The sequence below is a fragment of the Pseudopodoces humilis genome, chromosome 1, assembly GCF_049639895.1.
Source record: "Pseudopodoces humilis isolate 2021_Gansu_Grassland_sample_001 chromosome 1, ASM4963989v1, whole genome shotgun sequence".
Lineage (NCBI taxonomy): Eukaryota > Metazoa > Chordata > Aves > Passeriformes > Paridae > Pseudopodoces > Pseudopodoces humilis.
Window position 1 is genome coordinate 61,394,897 of NC_142200.1, and position 16,814 is coordinate 61,411,710.

The 16,814-nt window shown below is 41.2% G+C and overlaps 1 protein-coding gene across 1 annotated transcript in view; it reads right to left on the reverse strand.

Annotated features, from left to right (window-relative positions):
- Positions 1-6,483: 6,483 nt before the first annotated feature.
- The window catches only part of GALNT12 (polypeptide N-acetylgalactosaminyltransferase 12), a 47,076-nt gene continuing 36,745 nt past the window's right edge, over positions 6,484-16,814 (reverse strand). The window contains exons 9-10 of the mRNA XM_005517459.3: positions 10,582-10,737; positions 6,484-8,237 (exon numbers count right to left, since the gene is read on the reverse strand). Of these exons, the coding sequence (XP_005517516.2) occupies positions 8,100-8,237; positions 10,582-10,737 (294 nt within the window). The 3' untranslated portion in view covers positions 6,484-8,099. The remainder of the gene's footprint in view (positions 8,238-10,581; positions 10,738-16,814) is intronic.

Here is a 16,814-nt window from a genome sequence, read left to right on the forward strand (position 1 = left end):
TTCCCCCTCTTCCTCCTCCTCCAAAAGGGTGAAAAGGAAAAAAAAAAAAAAAAAAAAGAAGGGATGCTCCGGCAGAAAACGCCGAAGAGGAAAAAGCCCCCCCTAGAGCCGGGGAGGCGGAGGAGGGGAGCTGTGCCGAGCCGGGGCGGGGGTGCTAATGCCGCATTCCGCGGGATCCGGGGCAGCCCCCGCCGCGGGAGCGAGGTGCCGCCTGCGCCCTTCCTCCGGCTCGGGCAAAGCCGCCGGGCAGGCTGCGCTGCCGGGGGCAGAGCAAAGTGTGCGGCGGCGGGGGCCGGACCGAGCTCCCCCTTCACGGCATCAGGGTTCGCTGCCTGTGGGTCGGGCACCTTCCCCAGGTGGAGCCGCCAAGGCGGGCGCGGGGGGGGTGCGAGCTGCGGCCGCTGCCCATGGGCGGGCAGGGGAGGCCGGCGGCAGCCGCGGCCCGAGCGCCGTCCCCACGCGCGACCCGCCTGGCCCACGCGCGGACCCCGCTGGTAGCGCTGCCCGGCGCGGGCGGGCTCCGCGCACTCTCCCCGCCCTCCCCCGCGCACACGCGGCACGCAAACACGCTCCCACTCGGGCTCGGCACCCCGCACACGCACACGCGCAGCCAGCCCGGGCCACGGCAGCTCTGCGGCACGCAGGAGCGGGGCGTTTCGCTAGAGCACAAGTCGTGGGGGGTTTGGGTTTTTTGGGTTTTGTTTCGTTTTTGTGGTTTGTTTTTTTTTGGTTTTTTTTTCAAACCGGTTTCTTTTTACCGCAGAATTGGCGGGTTTTTGGGAGCTTGACACCGCTCGAGTTACCAAAAAAATAAAAAATAAAAAATAAAAATAAAAAATAAAAAATAAAAATAAAAAATGAAAAAAAGAAAAACAAAAAAAGGAAAAATTAAGGCTGCGGCAGGACTCTGAGCTTCCCCGAGGGCTGTCGCAACCCTGTGAATAGCCTGCGGGAAGCGAGTCCTTTCCACGCCTGTTCTCCCAAGTAGCTGTCTCCACATCTCAGTGGCTGTGGGGCACTTCCCACAGGCAGCCCATGGCTTTCTGCGTTGCTCCCAGGCTCTATCTCCACCCACATGGGGACACGTTCACACTGCCCACCCACATCCGTGGTCTGCAAAGTCCCAGAGCAGCAGTTCACTGATCTTTTTCATCTCGGGTAGATCCCACACAGGAGGAGGTACAGGCAAAATGGAAAACTTTCCTTAACCCTGCTTTAGGCACCCCACTTTCTATACATATTCATAAATTTCCTGAGGTCACTCTGAGCAAACCTTTGAAGATCAACCTAATACATCTAATGTATACTACACAGCAATGGCAACACATCTGCAATAAATTGGAAAGAATTTTCGTGGATTTATACATTCTAAGATGGCAAGATGTGGCCTTGGGCTAAAAGCCCTCAACCAGAAATTTCATAACACTTGTTGCGTTACAGCCTTTCACTCAGAATGACATCCAGCAGTGTCGACTTTAAGGCATCAGTAATGAAGAGTCCATCACATCTCTTGATAAATCATTCCAATCATTAATTAGTTTGCTAAAAGGTGCATTTCACATTCAGTAACAATTTGGCTTATTCCGACCTCCAACCACTAGTTCTCATCATACCTTTATTAGCTTAAGGGGATGTATCAGCAATCTTCTCCCACACACAGGGTCTAAGATTAATCACATTTTTCTTTTGTAAAATAATAAGGCCAGTTTGCCCTCACCTCAAGAATCATTCCTGGAGGCACTTCCACTGCACCTCTCCTTTTTCTACGTGATGTTGAACTGGGCCTTCTGACCCTGTGACCTGCCTGCACTGGGCCATAAGCTGCAACCTCAGCACCTCCCTCAGCAGCAGCCAGTTCCATAGGCTGGGCAGGTTGGGAAGCCCAATCCCTACAGGCAGACCCAACAGTGTGTTGCCCTTGTGGGGATGTCTCTTTATGAAACAACCTACACCATGTTTTGAATCCATACTGCCTAAAAGCACCATCTACCTCCTTACTCCTGTGCACTTGGTCTTGCACTAGAATAAATCGAACTATGAGATTTATTTGTACAAGTGACTTGTCCAGCAGTTTGTCACCAGCAAACCTTCCAGCAACTCATTTTCTTCCAGAAAATTGATTATCATAACACCAAGAACATTCCTAGGATGCCAACAGGAATAGGTGCCATATTGATTTTGTGTAATGCTATTTTTAACCAGAATATCATATGCTAAATGATGTTTTGTCATTCTCAACTTGATATGCAAGTTTGTTGGTCAAAATATGTTTCACAGGAAATCTTTCTGCACGCTTGTATACTGTATCATTCCGTGGCTTTCTCTGGTACTTGCATACCACAACTACAGCTACTTGGATCCATTTGGTGTATTGGCAGTTTATTAACACACATACTCACATTGTCTCTGGACCGTCCTCAGCTTTCCAAGATTTGGAAACCTCCAAGATTTGGGATTTTTTTGGAAGCAATTTCCACATTTTTGAGAACTCATTCTTAAAGAAAGCTTGAGGCCAGGTTGTGTGTTACAACAGAATTGGTATCTTGGACAATATTAGCAACTGCTTGACATCCTTCTTTACTACTTCTGCAGCAGCAAATGTCCCCTTGTTAGCTGAAGATTGAAGTGCAGCTCCTTGCTTTTCCCAGCACAGGTCGGAAAGAGTTAGTGGACAGTTCCACTCAGTGTGAAGTTCAAGGCTTGCCCTCATGTGGGAGGCAGAGACCAGCTGACACTGGTGTCCCTGCAGTGCACAGGGAAGGCCAGTGCTGGAGAGGTAGGGCAAAGAAATGCATCTAGGAGCTGCAGAGGTCTGAGTTTGGCTGGCTATGATTTAAACCAAGCAAAGCTGCGCTTCAAATTACAGTATTTAGCAATGTGGTACTTCTGACCTTAGTCTGTTTGTTGCTGCATTCCCCATCAGTAACACAGGGTGCTCTTCCTTCATGGTAAAACTGTGAGGACAGATTAATAAGTATTGAGGAAACACTAAGAAACTGTAACATTCAAGTTCTATTAAAAAAAAAAAAAAAAAAAAAAGAAGCAACAACTCATACTAAGAAAATAACTTTTACTTTTCAGTCTAGGGATTTGTTATGGGGATGCAAATAAGGCCGTATATTGAACAATTTGGATTAGTTAAAGTAAGCCTTTCAGAATTCTTCCTGTGTATCAGTGAGGCATGAAAATGACAGTTTCCCCACCTTTTGTAACAAACAACAACAACAAAAAACATTAAAAATTAACAAAATCAAACAAACAAAATCAAACACAAAAACTCCAAGCACCCACCACCCACTCCCCTCCAAAGCAGGGCAACTATTGCAAGAAAATCATGTAATTAAAAATTGTAGTGTAATAGACACACTGAGGCCAACTTTTGATTTCACAAAAACCTTTATTTCTGGCACCTAAGTATTTAATTTGCAATCTGATAGAAAGTTTCATGTTGTCCACATACGTTTTCAACATGATTCTATGCTACAGTTATATTTTGTAAAGCCTGCTTCTTTCCAGTTCTCAGCACTAAGAAATTTCTTCTTTCTTAGGTACTACGCTGTGTTTATGCATAACAGATGCCCATGTAACAGCTTATTTTAAATAAAAGGAGGCCTAAAGGAGAATTGCAGCAAACTGCTTATTAAAGATTGTGTCAGACACAGACACTGGCCTGGCTGCCTTTATTTTACCCTTAGAAATCCCCAGAATGTTTTGCTACCATCAAATTGGTAAAGAGGATGAAATCCTCTGAAGCAGTACACATCCTTTATCTGTTAGGCAAAAAGGCTTTAAATTTTCATGTGGTGGTCCACATCAGACACCCTCTGTTTATTCCTTGTTGGCTAAAATATCAGTTCACAAGAATTGTAAAACCTGTTCTCTTAACTCAAAAATCAAATGTCACTTTCTTCCTGGCACGTTACCCAGTCATTTCAGTGCTTCAATCATGTGAATCCTTCAGCCATATATTTCTGTAAAAACACTGTCAAGTATCTTCCCGCTAATGATCGCTTCCAATTTCTCAGTTATTACTAAGTCTTCTCACAGTGTATGCGCAATTAACAATTTTGTTCTTTATCTATTTATATTTGCTCATCACAGAGTATCTAATTAATTAATTTCACATTTAAGCATCTGTACTGGTATGACTCCCTTGACCACTTTTTCTTCATTTGCAAGTTAAGTATCTTCAGACCATGGATAAAGTCAAGAAACTCAGAAAACTGATTTTTCCCTTATCACCAACAAATAAATTGCATCTGCTGCAAGTCCTCTCCCACTCTGGGAGATGGTTTGATGTTACACAAAATATGCCATGCAGCTTACTTAAGCCAGCAACTTATGTATTCCTCTATGTATTTTCCTGTATATTCATCTTGTTCCTACTTTTGGAGAAATTGCTGAGAAGGTCCTGCCCTGTTTTTGTCTCCAGTCACCTTTGCAAATCCTGGAGCCATGCAATTCCTGTCAGTGCTGACTGGGACTGGTCCAATTAGGATTTGTCTATTCATAAAAATATCAGTGAATAGTGGATTAAAAAAATATAAACTGAAAACTGTTAATCTAGGCATAGTATTTTTAGTACTGCATGTACGTGCATATTTTTCCTCTGTAAATGAGAAATGTAAGAATTACTGCAGTGCTATAATTCAAACTCAGCTATTGTTGTTGCGCCTCAACAGAATGGGGAGAGCTCTCCTATCAATCTCTTCCCCCCTCCCAAGGGCTTTCCCACCTACCTCAGCTAGCACAAAGTTCCATATTTGTTACAAGAGTATACAGCATTCTCAAACACTGCCAAAAAACCTGCTTAGTTGCAAGAGTATACACACAGCTGCATGATCCTAACCCTACAGTCTCTTCAGACACTCGTTATGTCTTTGTATCAGGGTATCAGGACAAAGCTCAACTAACTTCAAGTTAATCTCCAAATCTAAAGGCCTTAAGAGAGGTAAATGAAGCTAAAAGAGCATCAGATTTTAAATTACCAACCAAGCACTATCACTGTGTGAGTGCTCATGTTTTCATAAACAGGAAATAGGAGCACAATCTCATCAGTCCTGGTGTTATCAGCCAACATGAATTTCCCCTTGCCATGCATCTTACCACTTCCTATAAATATAACAAAAACTGAACACAGTTTTGAGTCTGTTTTCAGCAGACCCAGCAAGAAATACTCTTTCCAGTTAACGCTGACTGATGCATGTACGATGATGACTCTTGTTCCCAGGTGTTTGTGCAAGATCTAACAATACCCCAACATAATGGTTCAGTCAGTCCTGCATATAGAGAGGTTTTAGTGGTTTATTTCTTAGAAGGAAGGTTTGTGAACTGTTTTCTGTTGAAGTGAAAATCCAGTAAGTTTTAGACCATGCTGAAGACCCACAATTTTTAAATGAGAAGAAATTGGTGAGCGAATAAACAAACAAAAAAAAAGTTAAAATAATTACTTGATAATTTCAAATAAATATAATTAGGCACCTATCTATTGTCTGGATGGCTTTCTGAAAAATAAATAAATAAATGCAGGAATAGAAAGACTAAGAAATAAGCATTGATTTGTGACTGAAATCCTCCAATTCTTCCATTTTTAAGAGACATCCAACCCCATCTCTGCTCAGGAGAAGTCCAAAGTCCACATTCCATTCCTCAGTAGGTAGCCCCGAGCTCTTGCAGAAGGAAGTCTGGAGATGTTAAAGGAAGTCTGAAGATGTGCTTCATGACTCAGATGCTTGATAAGAGTCCTTCACCCTCCAAATTTGAAGATGGGCATTAATACAATTCCAGTGAGTTGAGAAGAAGAAAAGGCTATCAAGGCATAAAAATGGTAAATAGAGGGACTAAAGGGCCAACATAGAGGGAGCAAGCTGGTGGCATTGCTAATGCTTGGTGTTTGCTTTTGAACTCAAGTGTGTTTGTCCAGCAAACATGCAACCCAGGCTAGCAGGTTTGCTGGGATATGTGAAAACATCTTAGCTGCAGGAAGCCAAAAACATCAATATTTCCCTCTAAACATGGGCAAAGTGAAAAGATGTATAGAAAATAATCTCCAGTTACTAAGTTTTACTTGAATACCACCTTCTGATGATAAAATCTTGAAATCCCAAGACTAAGAAAACTTCACTGAGAATGGAGGTGAGAGCTTTAGCTATGAATCTAGTAGGCGGGCTTTTATCAGCTACTAACATTGTTCAATCAGCAGTCAAGGAGGCAAAGCAGAAATTAAGAGAAAATCCTTGCTGATCTCTCATGCAGCCACCCACTTTTGATTTGTGGCTCCACAAAATGTAAACTACTGCTGCTATCCAGATGAACAGAAGCATTACTGAGTTCAGGAAACAGAACTTAAAGCACCGTAAAATAAAGCTGTCTTTTCCCAAGAGCTGTAGGGATCTGGGTCTAAAGATCATCAGCAATATGATTAAACGAAAACCACTGACCACAAGAAAAGAAAAATAGTTGATAAGACATTTCCCACTCTACTTAATCACAAAATATTTTATTAATTCTAACATCAGTTTCATCAGTTCAGCCCACAGAGACAAAACTTCAAAGGTGCTCACAAAAACATTCTATCTACATAGGTAAGGAAGACCTTGGAAGAACCCATACGTGTATCTCCTACGGGCAGAAACCCTCCCTCCACACCCCAATCATATAAATAGTTTTGCCAAAATGGCATGAGCTTATGGGGATTCAAAGAAAAGGCTGTACATTTTTTATAGAAAGCATGAACAAGAGCAAATAACAAAACATGTACCAAACTAATCAAAACAGATGCCAAGACTTCTGAGGGGAAAAAAGTTGAAATTTTCATCCTTCTACACATAATCATTCCTTCATCTGACAGAGGAAGAAACTCTTCTTATGAGCTGAAACCCTTCTAATCAACATGGTAATGCTGATAGTCAATGGCCAGATGCATTTCTATACACACACTCCTTGTCTGACTGGGTAAGGCGGATCCCACACTCCAGGGCACAAACTATCCTGTGCTGGTGCAGATTATTTTGTTTTCAACAGGACCATATGCAGGGTCAGCTCATCTAACAGGTGTTCCCAGACAAAATGCAAGTTATACCCCAAAGACAATCCCTTTTGTATTAATACTAGCTGCATTTCACAGAAATCACTTGCAAAACTGTTTTTAAAATATAATCATTTTTACATGAGTTACTTAAACACTTCAATTTTAGGATTCATTTTCTCTAACTATAATTTTGAAATTTTTACAAAAGAATTATTGGTAGGTCTTATCTTGAAAGTATTATGCACACTGAAAATCCACATAATGTTAAAGTTGGTTGTGCATTCTAGGACACAGCCACATAGCTGGGCCCATATAAATCTAAATAGCTTTTCCCAAAGCATCACCTTTAAATATTGTTGCTTTCTGCCTTTAAGAAAGATGAGAAAGTCCCCATTTTACTCCCAAACCTATCTTAAGCACGATGAGAAACTTGTCAAGTGCCATGAACATCTAAAATTGTCAGAACATTTAAGGTATAGTATTGTCAAGCATGTGCAATCTGTATGCATCTAGATTGTTATTTGTGCAAAAACATGCAGACATACTCTGCCTTTATGTGTAAACCCACACTGTCTTCAGTGAGGGCTTTGTGTGAGTCTCTTAGGGCAGAATATGGCCTACATTTACCTTCTTGGTATTTAAAAGACAAGAATAATTATTAACTACTATCTGTTAAAAAAACCCAACTACAGAATGTTTTAGTAGAAAAATAAACATTTTAAGTTATTGGCAGATTAACATTAGTGCAATTATTTTGACTGCCTTACCTTCCACACAGTAGATTAAAAAAATATATTGTCACTTGTAAAAAGAACCTAAGACACATCAGAAGCAGTTATGTAGCTGCCAAATAAAGAGAAAAGGAGCAGATTCTGTGGCACTTTATGAAGCTCTCAATACTTAGTGCCTTCTAAAGCTCCAGGAAACAAGATCCAAGGCTTGTCAACTAATTACAGTTCTTTCCATACAAAAATATATCACTTATGAGATTCTCAAAAGGCTGACTAACTGCTGACTAGAAAGAGAACATTTTTCTTTGTATTCAGCTATATCCTAGACAACATCTGTATCAACTTCTTTCTTTGAAGGACCATTTTTGGTAGTCCGAGTTGGTACAAGGTCGTAACATTGGTGCTGGGTTCCCATTGTGAGCGTTTGCCTCGGCTTGTATGCACTTCTGGGTTTGTGGGTGAAACAAGGTACCGTCCTACAAAAGACAGAAATAAAGTTTGCTTTTCAGGTCCCAAAAATTGCAGACATCTCATTGTGTTTTAAAGCAACAGAAAACATTTGAAACAAATAAATATCCCTCATATCCTTCCAATGGGGTTGTTCGGCAAAGCCTAACTTGAAGATGTCTGAAACTTTATCAGAAGATCCTGCTTTTAAACTTAGGTAAACTGACATCAACATTGCTTTAGAGTGATTCATGAAGTGACATCTCAGCATGTAAAGGATGTGCTAACATTTGCTTTCATTGCCTTTTGTTACTGGACCAAAATACGACAGAAAATAACTAAGCCAAGCACAAGCATTAACCATATTTATCAATTTATTGCACATTTTGTATGTAAAAGATAAATATTGTTCATTAAACAAAAATGTTGGACATATTTTTAGCAAGAAATTCTCCTATCTCTTCATAGGGTATATTCTTGGTGGAAAAAGTAAAACTATCTAAGCATGCCCCTTGCCTGCAAGATGTGTGTGGAGTTCATTTCCTCTGCTGAAGGGCAGTACAGCTGCCTCAGAGGTGTAAGGTCTGACAGGCCTCCACAGTCAAATTCCCTAAAGAACACATTTTGAGACCTTTTTTTATGGTAATCTCCAGTTCAAGTCCATGCTCCAATCCAGGAGCACTGTCAGGATGGCGGGCTGCAAAAGGGCAGGGTAGCCAGCCATGGAGGACTGCCCTGATCTGAGGCCATCCCCTTGGCCTGGGTGACACTCCCACATGCAAGCAGTCCCAAGGCCCCTGGCAGCTTTGAAAGCAAAATGCCAACACCTTGTTTCTGAGTGTAACCCCGACTCCTGTGGAAATCTGCTCCTTCCGTCATCAGGAGTGCTGTGCTTAATTGCATCCTGAGCTGCAGCTCCTGATGCCCAGCAGCGTGTGCTTGCTCACAGACTTGCTGACAGACTCAGCTGCTGAATTACTTTCCTGCTTCTGTCATGATAATTCAAATTTCAGAGTGGATTAATCACTATCCATCTCACTCATTTTTGACTTGGTGTTCGCAAGAACTCTGTTCTTGCCAAGCTGCTGGGAAGGCCGCTCAAATCTTTGATTATGCTCCATCCATAAGGACAGCTGTCTGACACTGCTAGGCACAAAGCAAAAGAAATGTGGTGCTGACACCTCACCCATCACTCGCCTTGAAAGATGCAGACCACGGGTGGCTTTGATTTAATGCAGCAGCAGCAAAGGAATTGGAACAGAGCAGTATGTTCAAATCACACACAGGCACAAAATGATCACGAGAAAGAATATTTAAAGTAATTCCTAAAGTCTCAGATGCCAAAATTAATGGTTAGGAATACAGTGGAAATAGATGCATTCCATAACTGTTTTCCATTTTTTTCATTTTCACCATTTGAAACTTTCTGTTTTCTCGATTACTTCTTGAAGTGACTAAAGATCCTTCAATATATGTCATCTTAGGAATTAATGTATATGACCTTGAGCAATTTTGTTAAAAGTCAACATTAAAAATAAAACATAATTTATAAAGTCAACCTTTGAAACATTTTTATTTAGTAGTACCACTGTGAGCTTCAGTCTGGACTAGATTTAGGGAATGGACAGTAATTTTCATCTTATTTTTTGCAAGTTTGCCCTGCTACCTGTCACTGGTGGTAGTATTGAAGTGTGACATTTGTCAGCCATGCAGCCTGTAGATATTAGATGCAATATGCAGACACATTATGTAAATACACCATTTTGATATATTATGTGACCTTTTCCCTTAGCCAAATAACAACACTCCAGAACCTGACCAAAGCCATAATTTTTCATCCAGCTTATTTTCTCTTAGGCATCCAGGAGCTTCTTTACAGATTCAAAACTACCAAACACAAGTTTTTCTGTAGTGGCAGCTGCTTAAAAGCTGGAAAGAGCACAAAGTAATGGTGGTGTGTGAAGTATTTGGGATCTATGGTAATATAAATACAGGGAAATAAGTCAATGAAAAGAGAGCAGAAGTAGGCCAGCCATATGACTGGCTGGGGAAGGGTCATAGTGAAGCACCTCAGTCTCAGGAGAAGACAGTAGGGGTGACATGCAAGAGAGAATGTTCCCAACCTCCTTGATGTCAACAAGGATGCTTTCCTTCCTCTCATCTTCCTGTTCTTTATGACTGGAATACTCTTTGCCTACTATCCTGTTTCTGTGTTCAGATATTAAAAGCCCTGATAGCCTATGTCTCCCAGAGACCTGTACCAGTGTTGTGGCCTGCACAATGTCTGCAGTAAGATAAAAATATAAAAATTCAACAGTTCTCCTTCCACCCACTCCCAAAAAACTAAACCCAAACCCAAGCAGGCACACTTACCTCTCTGAAAATAAACTTCTGGTTTTCAGGAACACTGTGGGCATTTTCTTGACACAAGTACATTGTCAAGTAGTCAGTCCCCGAATCGACTGCTGCACAGACTTCTGGTTGTCGTGTGTTGTAACGTATTTCGTTATGGGATGTGTACTCGAAAAACTACAAACCCAAGAGAAGAAACAGAGGACAGCAGTCATTCCATATGTACACAGAGGGTATTTATAAAGAAGCATATACTAAGAGACTATAATTAGGTTCACGAACAAAAGTTGCTGCTGTGAAGGGAAATACTGCCAGAAATATTCAAGGGTCCTTAAGTTGTGCTGCTTATTATTTTACAGAAAAACAGTCTCATCACAGCACTGCTTTACTCTGGTAGCACTTAAAATGCATTAAATGCTGAACAAAAGTCCTGGAAAACAGGCATTCCATCATTAAAGAATTTCCAAAATTCAACTGTAATATTTGACTTTCACATTCTATGCCTCCCTTAAAAAAAGGATAGGAAAGAGTTTCTATGATGACATTATGCCTTCTTAATTCAATTATCACAAAGTAATATTACTTTTAACTAAGGAGTTGCTCACTGCATAATTCAAATGCAGCTTGATCCAGGTTCATTTCCAGTACTAAGGATGCATGGTGATGAACATTTTATTCTATAAAGTTTTAAGGTACTATTTGAAGCAAATCAGTTTCAGCTGCTTTTAATCATGAAAAAAACTTCCTTAAAGACAATTTACTATCTTCAATTGTTGCACAATATTCTACAGAAGTGTTATGAACATGCTCAGAAACTCCTAGCTTCTGTAGCAGTTACAGTTGAGGACTTCCTTAAAATTTGATACTTATCATGGACATTTGCCAACTTTTAGACTTCATTAAAGAGTGTCAGAGTATGGATGCTAAATCTGAACCAGAGTGCCTGTAGCTATTACAGGCTACACAGAGCTCGATCCTGACTGAGAGCTAGCCTGAGAAATTCATAGGAGGATTTCAAAACAATCCTCAGAAACAGAAAACAGCCATGCCAGGTGCTGTTTGTCTGTCCTCTTGCTTTCCTTGCAGGAGAAGTCAGGAGGTGGTGTACACCACTGACCAATGATGGTGATGTAGCAGTTTACTAACCAATAAGAGTTTCCTTTCTGTACTTTCCACGAACTAGTCTATAAAACAAGTCTAAAGTAATAAACTAAGGAATTCTCCTGATCTGACTCCCCTGAGAGTCTGTGTCGTTCTTTTCGCTGTTCCTAATAGAGCGACAGCAGAGTTTGAGAGTTGTTTGTATTTAGTAAGCTCATAAATAATTTAGATGACTATAGTGCATGGATGTGTGTTTATATCTGATTTAGATTATACTCAATAAAGTAGAGGAGAGTTTTTTAAACATCAGAAAATTGCTTATTACCCATAATACAGCTGCATTAGCAGAGACCAATAAAACAATGAGGGAGAGAAGGAATCCTCTTTTATTTTATTTCTCCCCTGGAGACTGTAAGGCTTTTCAAAGGGTCCTGTACCAATTGAGAAATGTATATACTTGAACTTACCACAGAAACATCCTTAACAACCACCAAGGCTAATAACCTTGAATGAGGAGTTGGAAATGGAGTTTCAGTATAAACAATACTGTGTGATTACAAAACCTGCAGCCATCCATTTCCAAGTGTAAGAGCTCTGATCTAGACTACACTGATAATAGTTGTTTCACTAAATCTATTTTACCCTCCTATTGTTATAATCAGGAATTTCTCTGTCAAGGTGGCTGCCACAGCCATACACTGACCAATGCTGCCCACTGCATCATCCTGGGAAGACCCATGGCTTTTCTTTTCCAGCAATGATTCAAGTGACCAACCCCCGCCCCCAGAACTCACCTGTTTGCCACCATTCATTTGTGGTAAACCACAAAGGGAAATGAGTGTTTTGAGAAAGCAACATCAGGTTTGAAGTCTCCCTGCTGATGTAAGACCCCAGAGACCATGATTTTCCCTTGAAACCTATTGCTAAGATCTATTCCTACAATGTAGGTTGAACTACCTTTATATTTGCTTTCTGGAAAAAAAAAAAAAATCTCATCAACAATAAAAGCAAATTGTGTGAATATTGGTCCTATTATTGTTATTATTATTATTTACCCTAATAGGCAGCAGCTATTCTCTGGCCTTTAGGCTTCATTCCCAGGTTCACTACCTGATTAAGACATGGAAAACTCACTGCTTTGGGCACCACAGTGAGCTACAGGGACATGCATTTTAATCCAATGGCTTGTGAATAAAGAAAAAGCCTCAGTTCTGCTCAGTTGTGTGTGGATGGACATATTTTACAGCTGCCACTTCCACAAAGCCATATTTAGAGCCTTGCTCGTTAGGGGATTTATTAGATATAATAACTCTTTAGCAATTTGTATTATAAGTGAAAGCTTGCAAGCTGCTGACTGTACCAGATGCATCAAGAATAAATGGAGCAGATCAGAGCACTTCTTACTACTGATATCTTTCCTGAATGGTCTCTCAAGGACTTGCACCAGTTTCTGAAGAAGAGCAAGTAAAATGGTTCATTTCTGGATAACTTTAAGGAATGGAATTACAGTACTAGCAACCAGGCACTCCTGCCTTGTTGCCCAATGAACATAATACAGTTCATTACCCTACACTGCTTCAAACTGAAGAAATACTTCAGGTTTTGGGCCTTTCCAAGCTCTGGTAATACAGGAAATAAATATCTTCCTCCTCAAAAGATTTTTTAGTGCTCTTTTCTTGCATTCTGTCAGCAGAAAGGAAGCATTTTCAAGCTAAGCCATGCCCCAATAACTAGTAGCCTTACTGCATTTCTTTCCTTCTGCAAATTAGTAGATTCCCTTAAGTGCTATTGGGAACTTAATGAGGCCTTTTTCCCAGTGTCCCTGGCTTCTGGACAATCTACAGGATTATGCCTCAGCTGCATCAGTGTCCCTCTGGTACTGGCACCAGCAGCAGATTTTGGCTACCTCACTGGACCCTGAAACACTCTCATCCTTCTCTGTGCCTGGCTACTGTTGTTTTGCATGCAGGAAAACATTTGCATTTGATGGGTTGAACCAGCAGAGAGGTTACCAGGTCTGACACTCTTTTCTGCTGAAAACCCAAAGGCTTTGCTAACTTCTGTGTTTCCCTCTTGCTATTTATGTCAAATGTTATCAGCTCCAAAAGGGGATTCTGGGAAGAACACTGCTAGTCAGTGTTTTCCCATCCTCTTATCACAGCAGGTTGATTTCTTGCCACCACATATTGGTGCCCTCTGTACCGCTTCCCAGCCATACCCAGAAGAACACTTTACTGGTGCTTAATTTCAAAGTCTTTCATTCTCATCTGTGGGACAGACACTCCCACAAAACATAAGCAGCATGAGGTACAAGCAACAAGAAGCCAGTATTTTGTGCATTTCCTGCCTCTCTTCCATATGCACTCAGCTCTTAACACTGCCGAGTTATCCTCAACTTCTTGTGATAGAGAACATGATGACTTTAAAAAACCTCCAGTTAGTTTTCTTATGCTCACACAAAAGGAGTAAAGGAAACCCTCCCAATTAGACCATGGACTCAAGGAAGAACAGCAACAAATTACCAGGAACTTTTGTTTTCTGAGAGTGGTTTTATTCACTGAGATGTTAAACAGGAGCAGATGCTGGACGTTATAAATAACCAAGAGCACAGAGTTCTCTCCTCTCGGCGCAGTGCACACAGATATTCAGAGGTTACTAAGTGGAGACCTGTTTCCAGGGAAGAGTTTTGCAGCTGTCCCTACACAGACATACACCTGCCTGTGGTGAGGGACAGGAAACTAGAGCAAAACTTGGAATGAGGGTTTGCTGCTAAAGCTCTATATAGGTAATGAGTGAAGTGATGAGAACAAACTCAAGGAGAAAAGGCAGGAAGAGTTTGGGATTAGGACGGCAGATTCCCTTCCAAGGGGCCAAAGAGAAGTTAAGGGCTGCCTGTTGTCAGTAAACATCTCTGAAACTCTGTGGTTGTTGATACTGGAGGATGACCAAACCGTGCCACAATAATTTCACCAGCAGACAGTGATGGATGTAAATGTGGAAGATTTGACTGTTTTGGTCCTGACAGTGTCACCTGCTAAGGAATTCACACCACAAGGAACAAACAGCCTGCTGCCTTTTCAGAATGGCTGTCAAGAAGGTGGTGGGATGGGAAAGAAATGGAGAGAAGTGGTCTGCTGGTAGGTTTCACAGCTATTTGTGAGCCAGAAAAGGGAGCTGCAAGTCCAGCAACTCCAACTCCATTTCCCATCTCACTTGTGTTTCTACATCTTGTTTTATTTCAGCCTCCCTCTGTTCCCCCACCCACAACTCTTCCTGCTGTCCATTTATTTTCTTGCAACTACTTTTCACCCCTACTCACACCCCCCTTTGCCAACTGGTATCTCAGCTCCCACATTCAGAAACCCTGCCCCTTTGCACTAAAATGCTCTCTAGTGACTCTGCTTGGTTCATTCCCTGTCCTATTCTTTCCTCTATGGCACATGCCCTGCTCATCGCCTGTTGCTCAACCTCTGTCCCAAACTACTACTGCCCTTTGTCACCTTGGCCCTTTCTCCCTGGCTCCTGCCAGCCCTCCCTTGCATTTTGCCCATTTCACTAATCTTGTTTTACCCATTTCCCGTGTTTGGCCTTCCCTCCTCAGGCTCTGCAGTTCTCTTGAGTCATCTCATATTTTCCTTTATTGGTTTATATTGCAGTCAAGTGGTTTCTCCATTTCTCCTTCCTCCTCCTGCTTGGATGCCAGCAGAGGGAGCGGTTTGCACAGTTCCAAGAGTGTCGCTGCTTCCAGCCTGGCACCTGCTGCCACAGATACATGGATGCACGGCACCATCAGCTGAGATGGAACAGCATTAATACCCAGTGATGTGATGTCTTGCAGTAAATTCAGTTAATCTCTTAGTGCTAGCTAAACAAAGGATAACTGTAAAAATGTCATCTCATGACAATTCATCTCTCAATTGTACTTCTGCTTTCACCTTTTATCCTATGTCTTTATTCTTTCTTGGGGAAAGGGATAAAATTTAAGCTAACTCCTTTTGCTCAGAGAAATGCAAAAAAATGCAACCCCTTCCTCTCCTCTCTGTAATCTGCAATAGAAGGAAAAATAAATCTATAAATACCTTTGGCATGTTAGTATGTAATCCTATATATTAAATGCTTCTTAATCTACAAAAGCAATCGGTGTACCTTACAAGAAAGTGACTTGACTGGGTTATCTGATTATTGAGTTCTCTTCTACACAGGTCTATAGAAGTATTCTTAACTTGGGCATAAATCTGAACTGAGGGAGTAAAAGGTGTGAGGCGGGGCTTAGCATAATCAGCATACATTCATCTGTCATTTGGCTTTTATGGTACAAGATTCACCCCCTGCCTTGCCCTGCATCTTGGCCTTAAGGGCAAAACTTAAGACATGAACCAGTTATGAGCTAATAAATAATACTAAATAATAGTTATAATACTTTAGGCAATAAACTTGCTATTAGCAACAAATCTATTTCCTTTTAAGATCTGAGGTACATTGCTTTTTCTTTCTCCTTTCTCATGTAAAGTGCAATTCTTATTAGAAGCTTTCTCCTCAATACAGACTTGTTTTACACTCCTTGAGCTTTTATGTTGGTTTTTTTTAAGCAGATTTCAGAACAATAACGGATACATTGATTAACTGGCACATCTCTGGTTTCTTTCCAAACTTTGTTTTCCCTTTTTTCCTTTTTCCAAACAATCCTAACTGAATGTTTGGATTAATTTTTGTTTAAAAAGGACCTAAACAGTCAAGCCAGCCAAGCTGTCACAGGGTTATGTACAAGAGGTCCCACAAGACCTTTGGTACTCAGTACAGATGAGACCATATCACAAGTACTGTGTTTACTCTAATCTGGGTTAGAAGCCAAAAATCAAGATAAACAGGCAAATACATGCCCCACATCAAACACCAAACTTAATTTCTGGAAGTGGTCACTCAAAACTATGCAAAACAGCCATTCTAGCTTGGCACACGGTGCCCCACAGCACTTTTACCATGGCATTATGCAGAGAGGCTTATGGGCATAATACAAACCACTGCAGGACACAGTTTCAGTCGACATAGAGAAAGAAAACAGCATTTTCAGCTTCAGAAGTTAAAAACAAAATAGCAAGAATGAAAGTGTTAAAGAGAACCCCTGCTCTCCTGGATTGTGGAGCCCAAGCCCA